Source organism: Falco biarmicus, chromosome 9 (genome assembly GCF_023638135.1).
Source record: "Falco biarmicus isolate bFalBia1 chromosome 9, bFalBia1.pri, whole genome shotgun sequence".
Taxonomy (NCBI): domain Eukaryota; kingdom Metazoa; phylum Chordata; class Aves; order Falconiformes; family Falconidae; genus Falco; species Falco biarmicus.
The window spans coordinates 49,231,394-49,246,409 of NC_079296.1; the positions used below are offsets into that span (position 1 = coordinate 49,231,394).

At 42.0% G+C, this 15,016-nt stretch overlaps 1 protein-coding gene across 2 annotated transcripts; it reads left to right on the forward strand.

Annotated features, from left to right (window-relative positions):
• The first annotated feature begins 7,916 nt into the window (after positions 1-7,916).
• On the forward strand, positions 7,917-14,610 carry COMTD1 (catechol-O-methyltransferase domain containing 1). 2 transcript variants are annotated; one of them, XM_056352802.1, is made up of 7 exons: positions 7,917-8,065; positions 9,351-9,484; positions 10,531-10,636; positions 11,496-11,614; positions 11,880-11,934; positions 13,321-13,454; positions 14,224-14,610. In XM_056352802.1, the coding sequence occupies exons 1-7, from the start codon at positions 7,984-7,986 to the stop codon at positions 14,374-14,376; spliced, it is 783 nt and encodes a 260-aa protein (XP_056208777.1). In that variant the 5' UTR covers positions 7,917-7,983; the 3' UTR covers positions 14,377-14,610. The 2 variants fall into 2 exon arrangements, with proteins under 2 accessions (XP_056208777.1, XP_056208778.1); XM_056352803.1 differs by having other exon boundaries at positions 7,929-8,065; positions 9,372-9,484.
• The last annotated feature ends 406 nt before the right edge of the window (positions 14,611-15,016 follow it).

Genomic DNA, 15,016 nt, shown 5'->3' on the forward strand with positions numbered 1-15,016 from the left:
TCCAGGGATATTTATGATGCTTTATACAGGGAGACTATTATCCCTTGGAATGGACTACAGAAGAATCATTTTGCTACTTCACAGGTCCAAGGCTCTAAAAATCTGTGTTACACTTAGGAGAGTAAAAGTGAAGTATGCAGAAGTGATCAAAGGAGAACAGGCTGGTTTTATAGCCTGCAGGGGAAACAACTGATCATATATTCTTCCTATGACAAACAACTGAGAAAGTAATTGAGAGCCTAGCAGAAACCAATGTTGTTACCTCAGCATTATTGATTTTAGGCAGACATCTTAATCTAACATATGACAAAACTTTGGTCATTGCAGTAAGATACAGCTTTCAAGGAAAAATGATATTTATAAAGGTAGTTTATGGTTTGGTTAGAGATTCTTACGAAGTCAAGCCCAGGCTATAAAGGAATGGAAAGAAAGGGACTTCTTAAAAACAAAATGGATAGAAAGTTTGATTAAAAAGTGAAAATATGATTCAAGTATACTAAAGCAGAAGGATCTTCTGATCTTCAAAACACTAAAAGGAAGCAGTAAAAACATAACTTTAAAATACTATACTAAGAAAGCCTTATTCTTATCAAAGGGTTGACTGGCACTGAAAAATTCACAGTTCACCTGTTAGTGATTCTTCAAAAAAAATAAAATAATAATCTTACCAAATTTAACAGAAATGTTCCACTGGTTTATATTAAAAGGAACTGGGGTTATGTTGAAAAAATAGTATATATAACAAAATGAAGCCAGAAGAGGGCAAGAAGATAAAAGTCTATATAGTCCGTTGTTAACATTCAAACTCAAAGACATACAACAGTGAAGAAATAAAAACTATTAACACTAAAGAGCAAAATTACATGAAATTGTAACAATCATCTTAAGATTATATGCAGTGAGAAAAAAAGTGAGTTCAGCTCATGGCAATTACTAGCAGTACATCTTCAACTTAACAAAAAAAAGTAAGTGGAGAAACAGAAGTAGCATTGCACACAATTAAAAAATTCTTTCCTATATTCCCTCCTAAGAGCAACCTGCCCTTTCCAATGTCAGACACTACTCTCTACACCTCTCACTCTCCTCTGTTTCCTGGGGATATCTGAGCCACCCCCCCACCCTGCACCTTCTCACCATGAAGGGGGTAATGCACCACACATGGAGTTTCAGGTGCTGACACCAAGTGGTCTCTCTCTAGCAGATTTATTTCACCTGTTAAATCCAGTATCGCTTTCTTCACATCTGCACCATATTAGCTAACCACAGTTGACTAATATACATAGTCCCTTCTCTATGCTTCCTAACTGACCAACAGTCTACCAGGAATTCTTGATTTTAAGTTCCGAAGTGAATAGTGTGGGCATGGTTTTCACATGGTTGTGACTAATTCTTACTCATGAAATGACAATCTGACCTAGAGCTCTCTAGGAACCAGATCCAGTGAAATGATCATTCATTGTTTTTCAATATGCTTTAGGACACGCTAAGAATGCTCCAGTCCTGCACCTCTCCTGCTGTGATGCTGCTGCTGTTGCTTTTGTGCCCTGGAAGCTCTAGGACAAATGCCCTTAAGGGAAGAGAAAAAACACTGGGTTTCCAAAACCAGCCTTCATTTTTGGCATCCGTTCACACAGTTGGTATGAAACAACAGTTTGCTAGACTTTGCCACAGATTTCTTCAGATGTCAAAAAAAAAACAAAAAAAAAGGAGGCAAAAGATAATGGCATGGGAGAGCCTGGTTAATGAGGTGTCACGGCTATGGTTGATTTGTTCACCGCTTCTTTCATTTTCTTATGTATATTGCAATGATAAGGAGCAAAATTTCTCACATTTTTTTTATGCCAGAGGAGCATCTTGAGACTTACAGCAGGCTTTGTAAGTAAAGCAGAATGCTCCACTCAAGTTGTGCCTATTTCCCTCACGTGGGGACCATTTGCAGGAACAAATTAATATCAAGCTTTATTTCTCAGTAGTAAGCACCCATTGCACCACTGTCCACGCAGTTGTTCCAAGGGTGAGGCTGGGCCACGACCTGGAAGGAGATCATTCAAAGCAGTCTGTCACCTGTTTTGAGAAATCTGACGTGCCTCTGAACCACATCCTTCAATGGCAAACTCTCTTTGTCGGAAGAGCTGCTTCTATCATCGGATCTGTCAAACTGAGCCACTGAACAAGCTATTTCACCGGGCCTCCCCCAGTCAAGCTCAATTTGAGTTTTACAGTCCTTGATACTTGTGGGATATTTTCATAGAAGCCATTAACTTACTTTGCACTGGGAATTATGCTGCTTGGCAGAGGCTATCTCTCCTCACGATACCTGCATGTCCAAAGTTGAGCCTAGTCTTGTAATGAGATGGCAAAAAGTAGTCATATATATTCAAAATGTTGGCCTGTAAGCCAGTAAGGCCTGAAAATATTTACCAATATGTCAAAATGCTTCTAGCTGAAAACCGTTTCTAAACCATTCGCTGTTTGCAAGTTTAATGGCTTAAGGCTTATGGGCTCATGAATCACCAGCTTTCTTAGCAGCAGCATTTGAAATGTTGATACCTTAGCCTTGAAATAGATGTGAAGGTACCACAGCCTTTACAAGCTGTTATCGAAAGACATACTTTAAAAGCTCCCACAGAAGACTGAATGCGATAGAAGTAGCTGAGCAGGATGAAAGTAACCGAACCAACTTAGTTAAAGTCATTGTTCATGTCTGCGTTCCATTTTAGTGATTACCCTCCACTTGGACAATGAATCATATTAAAGGAAGCTTTGATACTTACAGTTTGTCTGATAAAAAACCCAGATTACTTTAGAAGCAATGATGAGTATTTGGGAAACTATTAGTCTTATTTCAAATTACTGAATTCAACTATCAGAAGAAAATTTGGGAGAGCAATTCCATTTATCACAGATTAAAAAAAAAAAAAGACTGTACCATTCTTACAATCCCAAGATTTTCAGCTGAGAAGACATATGAACATTCATGGCAAAAAAATTGCTACAACAGATACATGTGGAATGAGTATCTCTAAGGTCAAAGAGGTTATGCCAGTAAATGGCAAACACTGCATTACAGAACTGTAAAATGAACTGTTAAGTGTACACTATACTAGAGAGATAACAGGGATGGAACAGACAAATACAACAGCAAAACCAACTGGATGAAAAAAGAAATCTCAATTCCAAATAAAAAATAATAATTCCATATACAGTCCTCTAAAATATGCCACCATCAATTGATTTAGCTAGGTCTTGCAAGAGGATATACACTGTGGAATGTAAAATTATAAAATATATACATCTCATCTACAATGCCTAAGATGAATGAACACATAAATATGGCAAATAAGTTCTGATTCAGTTTTAAGCAAAGAGATTACGAAAACCTATTAAAAGAAAATAAATAAATACAATAGAATGCTTATGGATATCTTTATCTGTGAATAGCTTATAAAGTATGGGAATTCATGGCTTCCTGTTTTTTCTGGGTACACTGGCCCCATCTATACACGCATTCATCCACGATGTCAATGCAGACAACTTGCAGATCTGCGTCTTCACTCCTGTCTCTTGCAGACAGATTAAAATCACAATCTGTTTCAAGAACCTCTCTGAGGATGGCTAAAATCAGGTCAGCCTCAGCTCTCCAACCTTTCTCCTTCATCAATAATAGATTAAAATTTCCATTTTGCCTATCACTCAACTCATAACACTTCATTTTCAACTCTAATTTCCCTCCAGGCCCTCACATTCAACCACACAAAAACAACCAGAAAGATTTTGATGTATTTCCAAGATTATTTCTGTATGTTCATCTTCACAACTAAAAACTTTTGTCCAAGCCTTCATCACCTTGATTACTGCAACTTCTTTCCCCAGCTCTAATCTCATTCAAGTCCCTTTCATCCAGAAGGCTATCTCAATCAGCATTTTCAGCTATTAGTCTGACCATGGGAATGCACAAATGCATTCTTCTTTGGTTCCTCCTTGTATTTGGGCTTTTATTCATCTGCATTCCTGTTTGAGGTAAACTCCTCGTAAACAGCTCCAAACCTCATTTTCCTTTCTCCTGAATTCTACCTAAAACTTATCTGTTCTAATTTCTCCTGAGAAACTTGACAATTAGGCTACTGCCAAGCACACCAATCAGTATAATCCAACTCATTCTTAGACTTCCTGCCCACAACCGTTTTTTTACCTTCGTATCATAAGCTTCTGGGAGCAAAGACCACTGTCTCCTTTTTCAGTTGTACGTAAGCTCCAAACATGTTCCTACTTTACTCATTGAACTAAATACATGTAGTATTTGCGTTTGCTTCTCAACATACTTCTACAAATGCTGCCCTGTTTTAGAGGACCGTGTGACTGCTGCCTCATTGTAAACAGAGGATAATAATGTGTTGGTAACCAAGAACTGAAGTAAGCACCATTTAAATTATGTTTGAAGCCACAGCAGCAACATTGCAGCCTGAATGAAGCAGACACAACATGCAACTACACTGAATGCTTTCCAGTATCACAGACCAATACAGCTTCAGCAAACATATAGGACCCCTCTTAACAGGAAACAACCTATTTCCAGTGAGTTGTGCTGTTCAAACATGGATATACACACTCTCTTCAGGGTGTTTGTATTGTACAGAGTGAACATGACTTTCAAGAGAGTCATCTATACCCACCCTGGGCTAGTAAAATGACTCTAGCTACCACTAGGGTTTAGTAAGCGTGTTGCCATTAGGTCTTGTAAAACCACGCCAGCAGCCGCAGCTATGGTTTAGTGCATATGTTGCAGGTAGGCTTTCAATCACAGTGTGGACGAGCTCAGGCTGTCCACACCAGACAGTGGCTGAACCATCCACGGGTTTTACTTCTTTATAGTGCATCAGTAAGACAATCGAGGTGGTTACATATTGCGTTTTTACCACAACCTTGGAGCAGACCACAGAACACCCCCCATGTCCTGCCAGAACACGTGGCTGAGCTCAGGTAGCTGACACATGGAAGAAAGAAGAGGGGAAGAAAACCAAAAACATTAAAGAAAAAAAACTGAAATATGAGGATATTGGAAGGGAACAGCTTCTTAAACTCAAGGCAAGTCATTTAGCATTTGACACCCATGCCTCAGTTACTAGGCATTGCTGCTCGATCCAAAAACATTTGAAAACGACAGGCAGAAACTCAGAAGTGAGATGGCAGCCTTATCAGGTAGGCTAATGCTTTCCCAGTCACATTTCTACAGTAGGTCTACACACCAAGGTGGACAATGTGCAACATTGCTCTGCACAAAAACATTCCTGGAAGGAAGGTTTCAGTAGAACTGACTATTGCAGATAGCAATTATCCAGTGACTGTGAAGCTGTGGGTAGATTATCAATATGAACAAAGTGAGGATTCGCACACCCTGAGGTCAACATTGACTAGCCAGTCTGAATCCTGTCCGTCCTACTCTTTGTGTTTCACAAAAGCGATCATGTTCTGGCGCCAGTCTGAAGATGCTGCCAAAACCCTCCTACCCTTTCAGGAACGCAGTTCCAGGAGGAAGGAACTTTCAGGCACAGCAGATAAGCCTGCTGACTACAACACTGGGAATGATCCCAATATCCTGTGAAATCTGTGCAACTGGATTGACCTTACAGATATAGGGAGCAGTGGGGTTTGTGTCCAAGCTCATGCCACACACAGGTTTTTATCTTTAGGTAGCCTTCACCTTACTCAGCACAAATAGCAGGCAGAAATCTACCAAATGCTCAAGTAATCACAGCACACTGCAAGCATGTGCCTAATTAATCAGATTAATCAAAGTTTCTTGTTCAGTAATATGTTGCAGAGCTATGTAAAATCAAAACTGTGATGGCTCAAAGAAAAGCAGCTGGCTTTCTTCAGTTGGAAGACTAACTCTTTTGCCACTCTAAGAAAGTGTTTTATCTGGGTTTAAAGATCTGTAAATCAACTTCCTTATCTAAGGAAACAACACATTGCCCAGTACACTGACATAGCAAAAAACCTTCTGACACTGCCACCACAGATAAGCTATTACAGCATAAGAATTTGGGACACACACACACACACACAAAAAAAAGTTACAGATGCATGTTTAAGTATGTTAGCAATTCTGCTCACCAATTCTCTTGGAGATTTCAGAAACTAGAAGTTTCCAGAGAACTTCAAGTGAGGCAGCTCCTCGAGTTGGGAATCGAGAGGCCAACACAAGATTTAACGCTTACAAATTTTGAGTGTTTCATGAAAAAGTCCGCATATCCCAGTTACTCTCCCTCCTGCTGCAGTTGTAGAGAATAATCACTAGATGGAGCTGCACAGTCACAAATCTGATTTATGGAGGCTAAAAGTTTGCTGTCTCCTACAATTGTTTGGCCTAAAACTGACATATTCCAGCGCTTCCTGATAACTCATCTTTGAAACATGGGATGAAATGCTTTCATTTACAAAAGCAAAATGTACACAGAGAAAGCGATGGGGATCTGAATGGGGAAAAGAAGGGGGCGGGGGGGAACCAAACAAAACCCAAGAAACCAACAGCACTCACAGCTTTCAAAATCAAATAAATTTTAAGTGAACTAAAAAATATTGTATCTGCCGAGACAGATCATATCTCTTGCTTTGTTCTGCAAGTCAGAAAGCACAGCAGATTCCTTAGTGCTTGACATGATTAGCTGCTGCAAAAGAAATGCAAAGCTATGAGCTTGAGCCTTTGTGAATAAGGTCGAGCACATGCTAAAAATGCAGTGATAGGCAAACCCGTTTCCCATAAATGCTCTAGTGATATACTTAATCCTGCACTTAAGATGTACTTACAAAAGAATCTTTTCCTGCTAACTGCACTGACAACAGTTTTGCTAGCATCGGAACGTCGTTGAAAAGCTAGCAGCCTAACCTATCAGCACGCAATTCATCTGGCTTTCTAGAGATTAACTACGTGCCAAAGGGAAGTATTACCTGTTTTCATCTTACATCTGGTGAGGCTGAGTTACAGTGCACTCCCTGCCTGCGTATTCCTGGTCTGTGTGCAACGTTGCTAATTTCATCCCCTGCAGAGTGACAAAATGATAGATCTTCACATCTTGCTTGGGTTTTGCAAAATCAGATATTGCCAACACTTCACAAAATGAAAATCAAATCCCCGGCCCTTCTCCAAAAGGCACTGCAGGGTGCTTTCAGCATGTATCAATGTAATAAAACAAAAGCACACAAAATTTTTTTAGCCTGATTCTAAGAGAAGAAAATGGCACAGTCACTGTTGGTTTATGTATCAATTTCCTCAGCGACAGATCAGGCCAGGGAGGAGATCCCTAAAAATCCAGAATGTCAAACAGAGGCAAGGGCACTGCTGCGCCTTGCCAAGGAGCTGCTGCAGGAGGGGGCTGAAACAGTGGCAGGGGAAACCAGGCAGCATTCCCCCTCTCACAAGGGGTCTTCCTTGATCTATTTCACCTGGAAGCTCTCAGTTCTTTTGGTCACAGGACTGAAGCTCCACAAACATACATGCTTTTTGGTAAGAAATCTGATCACACCTCAACCGTAAAAAACATCCGCGCTAGGGGAGGGAGAGAGCATGTTTCCTGGACTAGCTGGAGGACCAAGCCTCTCACGAGAACATTTCTGTGAACAGCTCCTCCATCAGAGCCCATTGCTAGCTCACACAACACCGCGCTGTGTTTTAAAACAAAGACTGGCACGAAGGCATACCAGGAGCAGCCTCTGAGGAGGTGAAGGCACAAGCACCAGGCACTGCTTGTGTCACTTTACCACCGCTGCAGAGTACGTGCCTCGAGAGGAAGGCGCGCACCCCTTGCGGGATGCCCACGCTCCCCCCAGCCCACCCCGGGGCGCTACGGGCCACCCCAAATCTGCCAAAGCGCCGGCCGCCGCGCCCCGCCTCCCGGGGCCGCCCCGCCGAGGACCGCCCCGCCGGGACCGCCCCGCCCCGCGCCCGCCTGTGACCGGCCCGGCCGCGCCGCTGCCAGCCGCGCCATGCCGCTTTTCAGCGTGCCCAAAGAAGTGGCCGTCGGCACGGCCATGCTGGGGGTCGCCTTCGCCACGGGGATGCTCGCAGGTAAGCGGCGCCCGTTCCCTGTCCCCAGCGGGAGGGGACGAGGACCGCGGCGGCCGGACAGGGTCCCCCCGGCGGTGGGCAGGAGCTCCCGGTTGCGGTCGGGGGAGCATCCCCCTGGGCGCTGCGCCGAGCGGGGCTGCGCTGCGGGCCGGGATTGCGCGGAGCTGGGGCCGTGAGTACGCTGATGCTCTTTGAACCCAAGTCGCTCCCGCAATCCAGCTGCTGCCGCGTGGGGCGGGCGAGCTGCCGGTGGCCCAGCGGAGGCGAGGGCAAGCTCCCGGCCCGGCCCCTACCTGCGGCTGTTCGGCCGGCCCAGAAACGCCGTGGTGGGGTCCTGGTCACACTCTGTTCTGGCGACAGTTTCGCTGTCATTCCCCGGGGTCCGATCCCACTATCAGGCGGGGGAAGGAGGCGGGGGTTGGGTTTGTAATGCAGCTGCTTGCTTGCTTACCCTTTCACTTCAGGCAGGTTGTGGAAACAATCTCCGCTTCAGGGTGATCCTCTGGAAAAAAGAGCCATTAACAGAAAATTAAGTAAAATAAAATCCTCGAAATAAAAGTGTTCTTTAATCGCGATCAACGATCAGATGTGGAACTAGATTTTTTTGTTGGGTTTTTTTGTTAATTCTTTAAAATGTTTGCCCATTTTGTAAAAGAAAGATTGGGTTCAAAGCTGAGATCAGTTCTGTATTTAAGCAGACAAGCAACAGTTCTTAAACTTCAGCTGTAGCACCTACTTTTTTTTTGCACACTAGTTTCATGCTAGACAAGCCATGGAGCAACAACGGATTTCCTCTGGCTAGAGGGCAGGACACTGTCATTAGGAGAACTGAGGGCTTGAGAAGATGCATCAGCTGATGGCCCTAAAGACCAGCAGCCTCTAGCCATCTAGAAAATAAGGCCCCCAGACTAAGAAAATTGTGTGCCTCATTCATGCTTCTCTCCTTACATTTGCCCTTTGAGGTCTGATGTGGTTACTTATCCTGTAAGAATGACTGCTTGTAACCTTCAGATCAGCCACTGAACAGCACAATACCCAAGCCTTTCCTCTTTCAGCCTTTGCAGACTTGGGCTGGACATCTTAAGAGGTTTGAAAAGAAGGGGGTGCGGGGAATAATAATGTAGTCCACTGAGCTGTCTGGCTATATTTCGGTTTCTTTTTTCACTGGATTTTTCAGAACAAAGAACTCCTTAACCTTTAGTAGCACTTAAGCGCTTGTTTTATTTAAGTGGGCAATAACTGAGAAAGATGAAATTTTTTATTATTATTCCCTATTTTTTGGTAGGTAAAAAGTACCCTTCTTTAGGTTTTGGGACACCCAAATCATCTAAGAGTATTATCGGGAAAAGCAGTCCACTCTGGCAATACATACTGGATCACTCTTTGCGGGAACATCCAATTTTAAAGAAGCTACGACTGGTCAGTATTTTATCCCCCAAAGCAGGTTTTCTGCTCCATGCCCTTACTGTTGTGCTAGGACCTTTTGGTATCACCCACACCTCATCCCGAACTGCTGAACTCAGTTGCCTACACATCAGAATTTGTTTGGAACTGGTAATTCTCAGACTCTTCAATGTTCAGGGCTGCCCTAAATGCGTATTTAATAGTATTGGCATACAGTTTAGACATGTCATTTTATCCATGGCTGCCTATGTGTTTGGGCCCCACTTGATTTTGACTGGAACAGATGACTTCTGTTCCTTTTAGCTGGCATATAAGGAAACTAGCTCAGAGGTGATGTCCTCCAGCAGGGTCCAGTGTCAGAGCTCAGACCAGACATCCCCTGACTCAGGACTGAATCATTTCAAGTAAGACAAACTACTGTATAAAAGCAATTAAGTGTTAAATACTGGAGCTGTCTGGTGGGATTGAGCCCTAGAGGAAGAAAGGAAAGGGGAGGACCAGCTTTTCCATTAAACTTCCACTGCACAGCCCTGCTTCTGCTGCTGCCCCCTCCGCACAGCTCCTGCAGCTCTGCATTGCCTAGCCAGAACCGCCTGGTCTGACCTTCAGCAGCAGACTTTAACCTAACATTTCATAAAACCATGCTACATGTCTTGGAGGAATACGGGCAGAAGCACAAAGGTTATAAATAAATAAATATATATATATATATATAAAAGTGTATCTGTTTATGTAACTTCACATAAATAAAAGACTTTCACAGTCAAGATTCCCCTGTGGCTCTCATCAGTTACAACTATTGCCGAGTTTGCCAAAGCCATGGTAAGTTTAGGGCATGCTTTGAATGATGAACTATTGCTTATGAAAAGCACCCCACCCTCCTTAGCTGCTGTTAAATTCAAACCAATTTCTGGCTCATAGGTGTACCACAAAGCCATCTAAAATGAGAAGGGTAGAAGTGTCTGTTTTTCCTGGAGTTTTTCTGTTGTTTTTTTTCCCTAGATTGTTTTGGAGCTTTGGGTTTTGTTTGTTGTGATACATTATTTTTTTTCCTTTTTTAGCTCACTGCTGATCATCCCTGGAGTAAAATGATGGTGTCCTGTGACCAGGCTCAGCTTATGGCAAATTTGGTCAAACTCATTAAAGCCAAGAAAGTTATTGAAATAGGTAAGAGTGTCACCTTGTCCTCTCCGTAGTACAATAAAGCTCATGGCTGCACTTCTCCAAATACAGCTGTGTTTACATAAGGTAAAATATCTAAACATAGTGAGGCACCGCATACTTGTCTCAGCTGACAGGTGGGCAAGCTACAGCATAAAAAGCAGCGTCTGATTTGCACTTACTTGCCACTGTACCTGTGCATTCAGTAACTCTGGCATCAGCATGGATGTCTCACAAACTCCGAGGCAATCTGAAAAAGTAAGATCAACAGATCATTTGGCTCTCCCGCAGTTGCAGGACAGGGTGTATTCTTTCCTTTCTGTACCAGTTTCTTGCCAGAAGGAAATGTTTTGCTGCACAGGCCCTGCATCCAAACCACCTTCCTTGATGCACATATGTTAGCAGGATGTCCCAAAGCCAGACTGATGCTGAGCAGCCAGGTATGGGTTCTCAGCATCTTCATTCTTGGCCTAGCTGTTAGTTATGGTGCCCTGGTATTTTGCTGCTGGTCCAGTCCCTTTGACCCAGGATTTAGCTCCACTTTTAAATAAGGGTGTTCCTCAGAGATGCACGACCAGACTCTGCCCTGTATGTCCAGGAGACTTTAGGAGAAAGCCAACATTGAGCTTTGCTAAGAGATTGATTTAGAGAAAAAAAAATGTAAAAAAATTCCTCCAAACCCACCATTACATTAAAATGGAGTGGGAAAACCTTTTGTGTCCGTTAACAAATTGCCCACCTGTTTGGGCAAATCTTTGACTCCTTTGGGGTTTTTATTCCTGAAGGGAGCCCCATAACTAACTATTTATCTTTTTCCTCCCCCCTCCAATATGGTAAGTGTTGATGACTCTTATGATTTTCCTAGGTGTTTTCACCGGTTATAATACCTTGAATATGGCACTTGTCCTGCCAGATAATGGCAGAGTTATTGCTTGTGATATAAATGAGGACTATGTCAAAATTGGAAAGCCGCTGTGGAAGGAGGTAAGCAGCATCTCTTCCATTACATGTTCAGGACAGCTGCATTTGCATGTCAAGGGATTTTAGTATCTTAGACTTGCACATTCACAAAGAAGCATTCCTGTCATTAAAGGAAGCTGAGAAAGTTCCATTTGGAAAGACAAATTCAGTGCTATCTGGAACCTAGAAATAATAGGAAAAATATCTGACCACCAGTCATTTCGAGTCCAACAACCAACAGGTTATTTCTTGACTGCTTTGATCAACTCTTTGTTCTTTTCCATTCTAGGCAGGAGTAGAGCATAAAATTGACCTGCGGATTAAGCCAGCAATTCAAACACTTGGTAAGCAACTTAAAATACTTTCCTTTTTTCCCTTCCCTAGAAACAGAAGATGGATATAATGCTGATGAAATCTAAAGCCAAATATGTTTGTGGATGTGATCCCTTTGCTAAAATTTCACAACTTCAGAAGTTCATAGTTTTCCTGCATGCCAGCAGAGAGGAAGAAAATGCTTGTCCTATGTAGCAGGCTGTACTGGTCACTCACCTGTCCTGTCTGTTGCCTTGGTTAATCTATGAAGTACTATTGTCAGCTGCTTCTGGGAAAGCTGATTAAAACAGATTAATTAGACAAAGCCCGATTTCTCTTATCCACTGTCCATTATAAGCAAGTATTTCTTTGTTATAGACAGGAAGAGTTTTCTGAAAGGGTTGAAGTGCAGAAAAAATACAGAAGCCAATATAAAACTTAGCGTATAACAGTTGAATTATGTCCAGAGGACATAATTGACAGTGTCAAATTTAGGATGTGCCAAAAGTATGCAAGGCAAGATGATGTGGGGCAGAGGAAATATTAATAAATATTCTGAAAATGCAAGAAACCTGCTAGGAAAGGAGGAGTCAGAAGGTTTCCAGCAAAGGTGTTTGATAGATCCATCCATAACCTTGTGTTACTCCCAAATTCATCCATCCTTTCTAAAGAGGCAAATATAAGCAGTCTGCTAGGATGCACTGTCCTTGAAGTCTGATGGACAGCTTTGTCTAGGCAATGCTTCAGACAAAAATATCCTGTGTTGACAGAGAGGATAAGGGCAGGTGAGGGGGGTGGCTGAGACCTTTAGGAAAGCAGCAGCCGTCAGCCCCTCCGCAACTGGCGATTTGGAGTTTTCAGTCAAGAAGTCCATTTAGGAGAACTTACAATTGCATTCCACTTGCCTTGGCCCAGAGAGGGACTACTTACAGCAGTATTTTGCTGTGATAAACATCTCTGACGGGGTTTGTTCATGACTTGTGTCATGACACTTGATCATCAACAAGAGATTAGCATTTAGGACCTGTTCATAAGTGTGAGAAAAATCCTAATCCATTTAAAAAAACAATTCTGCTCAGTCAGCTCAAAAAAATAGCTGAAGTTGTAGAGTGTGTCCAGTTTCAAACTGCTTGACTTGTTTTTACTGCACCTTTCAGCAGTCCTAGCTGTATCCTGCAGGTTTAGAACTACTCCATGAACTTCCAAGTAGGAAGAACTCAGTAACCGAGTGTTTTATGGCATACATTATGTCTAGATTGGTTTCTGTGGGATAAGCTTTTATAGTAATTAGCTGTAGAGGAATAGGCTGCCTGGTCAAGGCACTAAAACCATTATTTAACGAGAACTTTGACAGAAATGGACGACTGCCTCCTACACAACATTAACCAGGGTCTAACGACTCTTTGTTACTCATCTAGATGAGCTGTTGGCCAGTGGAGAAGCAGAAAGCTTTGACTTTGCTTTCATTGATGCGGATAAAGAAAGCTGCAATGAATACTACGAAAAATGTTTGCGCCTCATAAAGAAAGGAGGAATAATAGCTATTGATAATGTAAGTACTGCAGTTACAGTAGTAGTAGCACAGGGAGTTACTGCTTTTGCCTCTGGGAAAGGAAAAAAAAAGTCACAGTGGGATTCTAGTAATGTCATTTCTGAGTTGCAAGTGGGTTGCCAATTGCAACACGTTTGTTCCGTGTTATACAAAGGAGGCTTTTAAAATTCAACATAAATTCCTAAAGCAAGCTATACAGAACACTGATATAAGCAAGGAATAAAACCCTATAGAAGTTACAAGTATTGTGTTACATTTATGTTAGTACATTAACAGTCTGTGATAACAGAAACTTACCAATTTTTTCGTAATTCATTACAGAGAATGCTCTGTATTATCCTGATTTGTCTTGTAAAGCATTTTCTACTATGTACAGTACTTACACATGATCAAAAGTAGCACTTGTAATCAGTAACAACTAGTAAGTTATTGATTGATAACTTTTACTAGAACCAAAGAACAATATTAAATTTCAGGCACCTTCAGGGTTATGGTGGCGCTGGATAGGGGATTTTAAAAATACCTATGTTTAAACACATCTTTTTTTTATTTTGGCTTCTAACGTGCAGTAGAAATATAATTAGCCAGTTCTGTGGACTCCTAATCCCACTTGCTTATGAGAGCTCCATGGCAGAGATAGTTAGAAATCGGAAATAGAATAATTAATATCCGTTTCTAGAAAATATGCAGGACATTTTCCAAAGCTTCCTTTATGGTCCAACGAACATATTGGAACAAATTAGGTGTATGACATTTCTTTTTTCAATAGGTCCTTTGGGGTGGAAAGGTGCTAAAACCAAGAAAGGATGACTTGGCAACCCAGAGCATCCACCACCTCAATGAGAAACTTCTCAGAGATGCACGAGTCAATATCAGCATGCTCCCAATGGGGGATGGAGTCACATTAGCATTCAAGTTGTAATTGGAGGAAGCCCAGCAGATGGGAAACAACAAGCTGCATCAAATCATCAGGAAAAATGCAGGCGGAGCAGTACCAAAAATGGTCATTTAACCTGTATCTCCACTGGATGGCATAGCCTGGGAAAGTAGACTTTAGGTGCAGCAGGATCCTCAGGACAACCAAGTTCAGAAGGTAGACTTATTTTGACATCTACTATGGTTTCTTATTTTAATTGCAATAAAGCAAATTAACTTAGCATGAAGTTGTCTTTGTAACACAGTGGTTGAAAAAATCTCCGTCTCTAGAATGACCGAGTTCCAAGTGAATCAATAAAACAAAGTCATTCTCTATCCTAAAAGAGGCTATTCAGTGGTAGAATACTCAGTCCTAGCATCAAAAGGAAAAGAAGTGGAGTTTACTAATGTTAATAACCATAAGAGAAAAATGGATTTTTAATGAAATGTACATGACATCAAGGAGACTGCTAGCCTTCTCAAACTAACCATATTGAAAGTCACTGGTAATCCTTGAAGGGTACTACGTAACAAGCCTCAAATATACACTCTCTGAAAAAAAAGTTCTTTCTAAAAGTACATCAAAGGACAAACAAGATTTCAAATGCAGGGCACTCCCTAAAACCTTCGTGTGCAAGAACCTGGGT

Coding starts and splice junctions, on each gene's coding strand:
- COMTD1 (XM_056352802.1), top strand. CDS start 7,984: ATGCCGCTTTTCAGCGTGCCCAAAGAAGTGGCCGTCGGCACGGCCATG. Junction 10,637..11,495: donor CAAGAAAGTTATTGAAATAG/GTAAGAGTGTCA, acceptor TGATTTTCCTAG/GTGTTTTCACCGGTTATAAT. Junction 13,455..14,223: donor GAATAATAGCTATTGATAAT/GTAAGTACTGCA, acceptor TTTTTTCAATAG/GTCCTTTGGGGTGGAAAGGT.